This window comes from Sus scrofa, chromosome 17, assembly GCF_000003025.6.
Source record: "Sus scrofa isolate TJ Tabasco breed Duroc chromosome 17, Sscrofa11.1, whole genome shotgun sequence".
Classification (NCBI taxonomy): domain Eukaryota; kingdom Metazoa; phylum Chordata; class Mammalia; order Artiodactyla; family Suidae; genus Sus; species Sus scrofa.
In genome coordinates this window covers 24,872,404-24,884,409 of record NC_010459.5, presented here as the reverse complement: position 1 = coordinate 24,884,409, position 12,006 = coordinate 24,872,404, and the positions used below count along the sequence as shown (strand labels likewise).

General features: G+C 47.4%; 1 protein-coding gene across 1 annotated transcript in view; it reads left to right on the top strand.

Moving 5' to 3' along the window:
* KIF16B (kinesin family member 16B) overlaps positions 1 to 2,271 on the top strand; it is a 306,852-nt gene extending 304,581 nt beyond the window's left edge. The window contains exon 26 of the mRNA XM_021078047.1: positions 1,117 to 2,271. Within this exon, the coding sequence (XP_020933706.1) occupies positions 1,117 to 1,275 (159 nt within the window). The 3' untranslated portion in view covers positions 1,276 to 2,271. The remainder of the gene's footprint in view (positions 1 to 1,116) is intronic.

Sequence of the window (12,006 nt, the reverse complement as noted above, 5' to 3'; positions counted from 1 at the left end):
TTTTTTTTTTTTTTTTTTTTTTTTGTCTTTTCTAGGGCTGCTCCCGCAGCACATGGAGGGTCCCAGGCTAGGGGTCTAATCAGAGCTGTTGCTGATGGCCTACGCCAGAGCCACAGCAACTCGGGATCCCAGCCGCATCTGCGACCTACACCACAACTCACGGCAACACCGGATCCCCAACCCACTGAGTGAGGCTAGGGATTGAACCCGCAACCTCATGGTTCCTGGTTGGATTTGTTTTCACTGCACCACGACGGGAACTCCCAGATTTATATTTTTTAAACAAGCAGAGACAGTAATAATTCATGTCTAAAGCCACCCCTATCCGCCCCATTTTGGTTATAGATAACATTTGTCTGACCTGAAATATATTATTTTTGTGTGTCCGCATTTCCTTTAAACACTCTGCTGGCACCACGTCTGATTTCAACCTCAGCATCTCAGAGCTAGGCTCCGAGGTGCTTGGGGCAGGAAGAGGCCGTAATGCTGTGACACAGAGGGGAGGCGCGCCTGCATGAGAGGTCCAGAAATTCTACGAGAACTTCCTTTTATTGGTGGTCATAGGAGCTGTGAAATGATCTGTAAACATTAGGAAATGACTCTCTTGTCCCCAGTATTTCTTTTGTGTTAGTTTATAAGAAGACTCCAAAGCAGAGCGTCTGTGTCCTTTGACAAATACATGTTTAGGATCATGCAGATGTCTGGCCTTTTTGTTCCCCTCTTAATTGCCGTTTAATGAGTGAGTTGTGGGGGGACGGTCTCTTTGCTAAAGAAGTAGGGTATTAACTAGCGATCCTGTGGCAGGAAGTCAGACACCCCCCACCCCCTGCCCTGCCCCCCCACCATCAGGCACTGCCTGGCTCCCCCTGGGCGTTTTGTCTGCAGACAGGCCCAAGCCAGGCACTAGCCCTGCTGCTCTGAGCCAAGAAGTAAAGAAGTGTCCCCTGCGTGCTGCACGTCGTGGCTGTCCCCTCAGGTGGCTCTGATGTGCGAAGGCAGCGCTGTTTGTAATGCCAGCCGCAGCAACTCGAGGCCGGCAGGGACTTGTTTGTGGACATCCCTCTGCCGCTGTCAGCCGCATCCTGATCCTCTTTCTGCCTCTTGTCTCTTCCGCAGAAGTACCTCAGGGACTTTTTCAGCGTGATGCTCCAGTCGGCGACGTCTCCCTTGCACATCGACAAAGTGGGGCTGACGCTGTCCAAACACACCGTCTGTGAGTTCTCGCCCTTCTTCAAGAAGGGGGTCTTTGACTACAGCAGCCACGGGACGGGGTAGAGCCGGGTGACGGGGACCATCACGCAGTGCCTTCTCCTGCCGCGGGGCCAGGAGGCTGAACTTGCCGACGGTGACCCCGACAGGCGGCCGTTTCTGTCCATCGCCGTTGAATGTGGCCTTTTCCCCATAGTGCTTCCTCCTCGCTGGGCGCGGGAGCTGCCCCGTGGCTCGATCATCCTGGGCCTTGGAGCCGAGCAGCCTGAGGCTTCTGGGGACGGGTGGCCGCCCAGACCCCGCTAATGGCGTTCATCTGGTTTCCTCTTTTACCAAAATACACTCTTATTTTTTATATGCCTTCCATGTGGCTGGCCCTATCCCAAGACAAGCATTTTTAAATTATTTCACTGTATTTTCCTTCCCCTCTATTTGAGTCTGCCCTTTTTTATAATCCCTCAGCACTGATGTTTACACAGAAATTCATATTTGCAAAAGGGATGTTCGTTCCCATCAAGACTGGGGTCTTCCATGCTTGACACATTGGATGTAGATGACATCACTTAAAACGTCTATAAATCCACTCAAATAGGCTATTTGTTTAATCTTGAATCTTCAAGAAAATTTTCCCAAATGGCTGCTGTGCACTCTCAAGCTTTCTCTGCCAAGCACAGAACCAGCGCCTTGCTGAATGCATATTTTTAAAAGTTTTGTTCCCATTTCTGTTCCTGACTCTACCGGATCTTTAGCCAAGAGACTAGAATTTAATGTAGTTTATTAATGATCCCTTCAATTACTCAGGACTTAATGTAGCCTTGCACATCTATGTACAGGAAAACTGCTTTGTTTTACTAAAGAGAAAAATATGAGTAGAAAAAATATATATACGATATATATTGAAGTGTATATGTAATTCTTCCTATAGATTTATATGTGTATACACTCCTGTATGATAGTTGTATCAAAATATATAATCATTCACACCAAATTTATTAAAGATGTTTGCTTTTTTAAAGATTTAGATTGAGCTGCTATCAATATTAAATGAAGTTCTAGAATCTACTCTATAGCTGAATTTAAGTTTGTGGCATGATCCTTCCTACCAGCCTGTTTAAAAATTTATCTAATGTGCTTGGAAAGGTACATAATGTATAATTTAGCAATTTTGTTGTAGGAGACGCCACTTATAGTAATGATTGAAGTCACAAATGACTGGGTAACCAAACATACTTGCATTCAGACTTTTAGAATATGCCTTCACAACAGAGCTCTCCAACCTGAAAAGATGTATTTAAAGATGCAATTATCCCGATAAGGGGGAAACTATTAGTGTACTAATTAGATATCATGGTTTCGCATGAAAAAATGAGGACTTTTTTTAACTGCTGCAGGAAGACTTGTTTTTGTCTGCAGTTGTGATTACAGGCATAGGTTAGGGACAGTTGCTACTAGAGAATTTAAACCTAGAGATTAAAGGATAAAAGCTGGGAGATAGTAATTAACCATAGGTCATTTACTTAAAAGGAGCCAAAGCCCTGAAGATTATTCCCCATGTGCTGAGTAAACTAAAGTGTTTTCTTCAATCAACCAGATAATCAGTCTCCCTCGCTTTTGGACCTGAATCCAAGGCCAGGCTCCTGGCGGGCATTTCATTGGAATCCTGAAAGAATACGTAGGCGTGGGTCTGTAGGCAGTGCAGGAATGCAAGAGATGGTTTGATTCCTGTCTTCATCTTAAGAATGATGAATGTTGAGTTTAAGGTTCAAGTCCTGGTTGGCTCTTTACAGCATAAAGCCGGCTGTAACACACACGTGCCATTTCACCTCTCTGAACCTCAGTCCCCATGTGAAAATGAAGCTATTGCCTGGGACAACCTCTAGGTTCCATCCCAGCTTGTGATTATAAGCAGCAGGACTGTCACCAGGTGTGGATGCAAACTACAGACTTCTCATCACCAGGTGTGGATACAAACTACAGACTTCTCATCAGACTCATAGGCACTTTTTTTTTTTTTTTTTTTTTTTTTTGTCCTTTTCTTAGGGCCGCACCAGCGGCATATGGAGGTTCCCAGGCTAGGGGTCAAATCGGAGCTGTTGCCACCAGCCTACACCACAGCCACGGCAACACGGGATCCGAGCCGTGTCTGCAACCTACACCACAGCTCAGGGCAACTCCGGATCTTTAACCCACTGGGTGAGGCCAGGGATCGAACCCGCAACCTCATGGTTCCTAGTCAGATTCGTTAACCACTGAGCCACGATGGGAACTCCCATAGGCATTTTAATCTAAGTAAAACTTGAGGGAAGTTTGACAAGTCAGTGGAAAGTCTCCTCTAAGGAGAAAATGGAATCCCCTTCTGGAATGAAGAGAAGACAGATGACAGAGGCAGAAGGACAAAACTGAAGCTTTGCTCATTGGAATCAGTCAAAGGAGTAAAAGAAAATTAGCAAGTGTGTGTCATTATTTTCAAGTATGTCAAATAAGGATGGAATGTTAAGCTGACGGCTTCAGGCAATTCAGATTGAGGTGCCATCAGTTTCTAAATATTCTGTAGACAGTTGCACAAATCTAAGAAACTTAAACAGAATTCTTTATGTAGGAAGTTTCAGCATGTGCTCCTCGGTCCTGCTCACACCCTAAAATATGTGCACCAAACTGTGTCTACTTGAAATTAGTATAATGCTAGTTAGCTTGGCTCCTACCCTGGCCTGGCTGTTTTCTGAATTCGAAAGACTCAAAGTCAGCTGTACTTAGGCATGTGAGAGGCAGGTAAGCAAGTTGGGCTGGTTCCTTAATGAGGGACATCCAGAAGATTCCTGGTCCACCATGTGGAGATGCTCTGAAGATTCATGAACAGGGTACCCAGGCCCCACGGCACCTCTGTTTATATTTGTACATAGGAAGAGCTGGTTCTGCTCAGTCTGGTCCCCATCTGCCCCCTCGGAGCTCTACACAACGTATCTTTCCATCTGAACAGAGGCAACCAGAAGCTCTCACAGCCTGGACCATCCATGAACCTGGCAGTGTAGCTCCTGTGGAGGTGCAGCTCCCAGCCTTAGAGCTAGGACCCGTGGCTATTCTCGGCTCAGCTTTTACAGATGGGATTTTCAGAAATTAAAGACTGTTCATCTAAGGAGACACATGTTCATGACAAATTAAGGCTGTGTAGCCCTCCTTTTAAGGGCAGGGCCCTTTCCACAACCCCCAGCACACAGTCCCATGCCTGCCCCACTTTTTCCTCAAACCATGCTCTTGGAGATGGAGAAGTGGCATGGTATGGTGACGTGGCTGGTCATTATTGCTCATATGGAGCTTACCACCAGCAAGCTTCATTCCCTCAGAGGCAGGTAGCAATGCAAGCGCGATAGGAGAAGGAGTATTCAGTGATGTCCTGCTTCCAAAGGCTTGTGTTGGAAACAGGCTTTAATTTCACTCTCTTACAAATGCTGAAAATGGTGCCTGGAGGTTTCATGAGTCCAGAGTTGAGCATTTCTGCCCCATGAGCCATGAGACCCTCTCTGCCCATATTCCTACATACACCCAGGGGAGTGGTTCCATTCAGACATTTTTCCAGGAAAGGTCCCCCCCCCCTTTTCTTCCATTCTACAGAAGAGGAGTAAGGGAATTAAGGTAAAGTAACTCTATGGCAAAATCAAATGCTTCCATTTTATTTAAATGATCATGACAGGTGGTTTATGTTTGGGGAAAACTAATTAAAGACTGTGCATCTAAGGAGATGGATTCGTGACAAATGAAGCCTGTGTAGCCCTCCTTTTAAGGACAGGGCTCTATCCACATGCCAGAAGAGGTCCTGACTGTTGATTTTTTTCCCCCTTCAGCTTAGACTGCTTTTTCTGATGCTAATTCATTAGATGGAAAATGATTCTGTGATGCTCACATTTTAAATTCCATGCATACAGAGTTATTTCCCAGTTGAAACAAATCCACCTGTTTCTTATTATAAATTTCTAAAGCATCCCATTCTTTTGGACCACACCTGAAGCAAGCAGAATTTCCTGGTCCAGGGGTCAAAGCCACAGCAGGGACAACACCAGGTCCTTAACCTGCTGAGCCACCAGGAAACTCTAAAAGCACTGTATTTCAGATTGATCTGGGAGTTCCTGTCCTGGCGCAGCAGAAATGAATCCGTCTAGGAACCATGACGTTGAGGGTTCGATCCCTGGCCTCACTGAGTGGGTTAAGGATCTGGCATTGCCACAAGCTGTGGTGTAGGTCGGAGAGGCGGCTTGGATCTGGCGTTGCTGTGGCTGTGACGTAGGCCGGCTGGCAGCTGTAGCTCTGATTCGACCCCTAGCCTGGGAACCTCCATATGCCACCAGTACGGCCCTAAAAATACAAAAGACAAAAACAAAACAAAACAACAATTGATCCTATGGTGGTACCTGGGAGTTAGCAGGGTCAAGTTGGAGTTGGCCAGGCTGCTTCCTTCAGAAATCCTCTGTATCTGGAAATCTAGCAGGACCCATTACATTTAAAGTGATGGGAGAGACAGAAAGGCAATTGACGCAGCTGAAGAGTATCAAGGGTAGGAGTTCATCCTTGTTCCCTGCAAAGAGCATTTGCACGCACTTCTCACTGTGGAATTACACTAAGCTCTGGCACCTCAGGCTACCCCGTGCCTTTCTATAAGGTTCTCGCTTCTGTGCAGCTCTTGAAAGATGACTAAGCCCAGCAAGGCCCATGTCAGGTTAGCATTACAAAGCTGTTTGGTTGTGTTAAGACAAGTCACCAGAAAGAAACTGTTCTCCAGAATTTCAATCTGCGGGGAAAAAAACCAACATGGAAAATATCGAGCATCCTCACTGCTTAAAAGCAGCGTTACTTTCTTCAAAGTGTCCCAGGTCCTTACGCACATTTAGTATTTGCGGATATGCCTGTATCTTTCCAGTGGCCTTCAGGCTGTGCCTGCAGGTCAGCCAGGCAGAAGGAAAGGGCAACGGAGGCAGGGAGACACGGCTGCTTTTTCAAAGCACCAGGAACATCTTCAGAGACAAGAATCACAGTGAACAATAATACCAATGTGGTACAGCAGGAATTGACAGAACTTTGTAAATCAACTATAATAAAAAAAATGTAAATACCAATGTGTGGTGATCAAGAGCTTTTTTAATCTTTGCACTTTGGTTGATCCTAAACTGTTAGCTTGTTTCCTAAAAACAAACTAAAAACCATGGACAAGGTGGGTGCCTTGCCATTATAGACTTCCTTTTCTTTTAGGTATTTTAAGCCCTAATTTCTTTCTTTTCTTTTCTTTTCTTTTTATGGCTGCCCCTGCAGCATATGGAAGTTCCTAGCCTGGGGGTTGAATCAGAGCTACTGCTGCCAGCCACAGCCACAGCCACAGCCACATGGGATCCAAGCCTCCTTTTTGACCTAGACCACAGCTCATGGCAACACTGGACCCTTAACTGAGCAAGGCCAGGGATCGAACCACATCCTCATGGAAACTAGTCGGTGTTTAAACTGCTGAGCCACCGTGGGAACTCCTAAGCCCTAATTTCAATGCGTGTAATGAGAAAACTCAATTCACAGAGAGTGTAAGCCTTCACTTGCAGAGAAATGTGAAGATACTGGTGCTTTATCCTCCATAAATGGATGGGGAAGTTCATGTTTACAGGTAGGGGCTTTCCCACGCCTTCAGATCCAAGGGCAGCCACATCGTTCCCCTCCAGGTCATAATCGCAGCGGGGTGGGGGTGGCGCGGGGTGGTTCTTTGAAGAACTGAGGTCCCCGGGCTCGCTGTTGGTGGGACGTGCTGCCACGTGTAGAAGCCTGATCAGAAAACTGGTGCCAGTCGGGTTGGCCCCCACTGCATAGGCCACTGCCTGTCCCCACCTCAACAGCCCAAGGGGCACGCCATTCTCTGAACTCTGATCCCTCTCCTGCTCTGTACCCCTTGGGGTCTGGGAGGAGTGGGGGACTGGCACAGTGAGGTGACCCTCGGAAAGTCTATAAAGTAGGGATGGCACTTGACCTACCTGAAGTCACCGGAATAAACTCATGTTCCCGCTACTGCCCCAATCCCCTTCCTGCAGCGAGAGGATCAGCCCAAACTCTGGCCATTCTCATGTCCACCCTGGCTGAGAGAGAGATACACAGAGCATGTTCAGAGCTGGCTGTGTCCTCCTCGTTCCTGGTCCTCAGGGAGGGTGGCCTTCCCATCTGCGCCCCACGCTTCACCAGCCAGGCATCCAGCACAAACTCTTCTGCCTCATCTTCTCTGTCCCCGCCATGTGCCCCTGCAGAGACATGAGCAGTGCGGCCAAGGGCTTGCTGCAGGGGCTCCCATTCCGCTCAGAGTCAGGCTGATAGTTGCAGTTATGCGGCTGCAAGTTGGGATAAATGTTGGGAAGGAAGAGCAGGGGGTGTCTAGGGAGAGAATGTCCTAGACAAACCGTCTAGCCTGGGAGTTTCCAAGGTTTCCCTGAGCAAGTGATGTGGGAGTGGAGAGATGGCCCTGCATGGAGGAAGAGCCACAGCATGAAGGGAGCATCAGAGGGGGACACAGGTCAGGCCACGGGACATCTGAGTGGCTGCTGGCCTGGATTTTGTAAATAGGATCACTGTTCCCATCAGCTACTGCTGTTTTGGAAGAATATTCCCTGGGGAGGAAGATGAGAGCACATGGCAACTAAGACTCAACCTTCAAGCTACAGGTAAGAGGGAGAAACCAACTTACTTCTGAGTAAGTGTTAATAGCCAAGGGCACAATCAGGGCCCAGGGTACTGTCCTGTCCCTTGCCTTTAAGAAGCTGGCTGTCCTTGGAACTTTGACCTTTAACATGTTCCAGGTTCAAAGCCTCTTTCTTTTGAGAAGCACAATCAAGAAACACAATCTCTGCAGACAGTTAGAAGTCCAGCTGGGTGAGTCCACACCCACCCCTACCCCTTCAGTAGCCGGCAGGTCCCGGTAACTTGTGCGTTCTGTCTTGGCCTGGCTTTGTGAACAGCAGAACAGGGTACCCCATGCAGGCTCAGCTCTCATGGAGTCACATGCTAACTGGGACGCTGTTTCTGCAGCTTGCATCAGCTACCTACACCACAGCTTGCAGCACCACCCAATCCTTAACCCACTGAGTGAGGCCAGGAATCAAACCCACATCCTCATGGATACTAGTTGGTTCTTAACCTTCTGAGCCACAACGGAACTCTTCCCCAAGTAGCTTTTAATGAATCTATTAAAGTTAAAAGGCAGAGGAAAGAGGTGGCCATCCAGGGCCTTCTAACCACACAGAACACTTCTTTTCCATAGCCAGTAAGTCAGCTTCTGCTGCCTATACCAAGTGCCACCTGTCTCCACGTGCCACCTCCTGACACATGTGGCTGTGACCCCGGTGAGCTGTGCAGGGCTCCTGACTGAGAGTCTCAGGGACCCTCAGAGGTGGGAGCCCCGCTAGTATCCCAGAAAACCGCAAACATTCTGCCATCCCGAGGAAACTTTGAGTTGTAGTCTGGGCCACGTGCTGGGAGTTGGTCTCCATGGTCTTGGCCCTCCAGGAGCTTACCTGCTTACAAAGGTCAAATTCATTCAAACCGTTCTCAGGGGATCGGAGACAGAGAGCACGCTGCTCTCTCAAAGTAACCACGGCTGTGCAGTGTGATACTCGTCACGTGAGACATGACACCATAAGCATCTCCTGGCTCAACTGGGTTTTGCCATGGGCTGGCTTTCAGAACTTGAAAGAAATATTCAGGCTGCTTTGAAAAGGCAAGGAACCAAAACATCCTAGGATGCTCATTCCTGGGCCAAAAAGAGCTGTTTTTTCTCTGTTCTTCCCTTACCAAGAAAATTACTTTGGGAGTGTCTGCCCTAATTCCATGGCCCTGTAAGGAAGAGAGCGACAGTCTGGGTCGGCCCTGCAGGCACAGATGAGGGTGTTTCTAGAGCATCTGGCAAGGGAGGGTATATGCTGGTGGGTAAACACAGTGGTTTCTTGTGGTCTTTGCAGCTGGAGGTAGCACCCTTGCTGATCGGTGTCAGAGTCACCCTAGTGGTTAACGAATCTGACTAGGACACTAGGGTGGGCAGTTTCATCCCTTCTACCCCGTGACCTAAAGTGCTTCTCCCCTGAGAAGTTATTGCTCTGTGCTTATCCCCTTGAGAGGCAAGAACAGCCATAACATTCCCTGTCCTAGGCCATGCCTTTGACTTTCAGAGACCTGAAATTGGATGGGTGAAAGATGGGGATTATACTTTCTATTGTTTAATTAAAACAATGGTTTGATTTTAGGGTCTATGTCTATAAAATAAATTGCCAAATAATGTTTGCTATAAGAGGAAAAAAATCTTTTATTTTAAATTGTCCTTTTAGGGCCACCCCTGCAGCATATGGAAGTTCCCAGGCTAGGGTTCAGATCATAACTGCGCTGCTGGCCTACACCACAGCCACAGCAATGCTGGATCCTTAACCCGCTGAGCAAGGCCAGGCTAGTCCTCATGGATACTAGTCGAGTTTGTTACCACTGAGCCAAACAGGAACTCCTCTTTTTTTTTTTTTTTTTTTTTTTCAGGTTTTGTGAAGAGACCCAGGCCCCAATCTAGACTTAACCCTTGCAGGTGCTTGACCTTGTGCATGTAAATCTGAGCCTGTTTCCTCTTCAGGAACATGCAGGAATCAATGCCTTAATGTTTTGAGAATTAAATAGGGATGTCTAAGAATGCATCCCTCTACCTAGCCCTCAGCAGCAGTCACTGTCACTGGATGGGGGCCAGGAGGCTCTGGGCAAGTTGACTGGCCTGAGCCTCCCTTTCCTGGCAGGATTTGGGCTCTGGGGCAGGCAGGGTCCTAATGTCTGCACTGGGTCCCAGGCCAGTATCGGTGCTCATCCCCAGTCAAGTCTGACACAAACTCAAAGACTGTTTTTCTTAGAATTTTTTTCCTTTTTTTTTTTTCTCAAAATTTTTATCTGAAAAACAAACCAGGAGTTCCCGTTGTGGCTCAGTGGTTTAAGAACCCAACACAGTGTTCATGCAGATGCAAGTTCAATCCCCAGCCTCGCTCAGGAGGTTAAGAATCTGGCGTCACTGCAAGCTACAGTGTAGGTCACAGATGCAGCTTGGATCCAGCTTTGCAGTGGCTGTGGCATAGGTTCCTGTTGTAGCTCCGATTCAACCTCTGGCCTGGGAAATTCCATATGCTGCAAGTGTGGCTGAAATAAATAAATGTATAAATAAATAAACAGAAAAAAGTAAGGCTGTTGTCCTGACTGTTCTGAACTTCAGAACTTGTGACTGTCTTCTAAAGAGATGTAACATTCCATGAGCAAAGACATTCGAGTAGGATGTTGGTTTTGATTTTTGGAGTGTGTGCTTGACCGTTCCCAGTGACCACTATTCTAAGGCAGAGGCCACTTCTGCTAAGCCAGGGAGTCCAAGAGCTCTCTTTCCTTTGGAGCTTTTCTGATCACCTGTGCCAGGAGGTCCAACAGGTAGATCAGAGGGAAGTGGGCAAGGTTGGGAAGCAGGGGAGTCATGTAGGGAAGGAGTTCTGAAAGAGAACTGCCATCAAGATTCCAGGTTTGGGAGTTCCCGTTTTGGTGCAGCAGAAACAAATATGACTAGTATCCATGAGGACGCGGGTTCAACCCTGGCCTCACTCGGTGGGTCGGGGATCCGGCATTGCCATGAGCTGTGGTAGAGGTCATAGATGTGGCTCGGATCCCAAGGTGCTGTGGCTGTGGCGTAGGTTGGCAGCTGTAGCTCTGATGCAGCCGCTAGCCTGGGAACTTCCATATGCTGCAGGCGTGTCCCTAAAAAACAAACAAACAAAAAGATTCCAGGTTTCCAGGTTCACAAAAAACAACTCTGATGGCCCAGAAAAGCCTTCTGGCTCTGAGGTTCAGACTTATTTCAATACCATAATGAAATCCCCAGGCAATGAAATGAACATTTAATTCTTGCTTGCTATCCTATCTCACCCCTCCAGCCATCTCACATGGGCTGAGCTGGTGTTTGTCTGTCTTCCTCTTGAAATGAAGGCTGTCCAGGAAGCTCAAAGAACTTCATTTATTTTCATTAAATTTCCTGGTATCAATGGCAGGCGATCAGCTCCTCAGTGTGTGTTTGACAAGTGCTGGAAAATACATCTGATCACAAGAAAAGCTTCCTCTTATGAAGGTCCAGGAACAAGAGTTGTAACTGCCTCTGTTTGCCATTCGAGAAATACACTGTGACAGGGCTTATCAGTGACTCAAGCCAAAACCTTACCTGTAAATTCAAGGGAACTCAATTAAAAGTGAGGATGTCTGAATAGATAAAACATATTTTAAGCAATCTCTCTAACTAGCCATCATCCACTTGGCAAAAGGAAAGTGGCAAAAGACAGGTAATTTAGAAAATGTGTTCAGACTCTTAGGTTCATCTTTCTCTTTCACCATCCTTTTAACAAAAGTCTCTAGTTCATAATCTCATTTGCATTGTGCCCCTTTTGCTTCTCTGGGAGCAGGAAAAGTTTTCCCAAGGACCAAGAAGTCCCAAACACCTAATGGCCCGATGCTCCATCTTTGCATTTGCACATGGAATAGAAGTGTGTTGAACAAGGGGTGCATCTTTCGAGGCTTGAGGAGTTGCAGTTTCCTGAGAACCCCTGGTCTCCTAAGGGAGATTTGACGTCTTATCTGGAAGATGTTTTGGGTTAAGCCTGTCACATACACAGGCTACTTCCAAGGTGCCTGGGTTTTCCTGGGAGGAAGCAGCACCCCAGCTTTTCATTGGGTGGGTGATCTCTGCCCCCCACTTAGGCATCACCTCTCCACCTCGTGGTCCTACGGGCACTG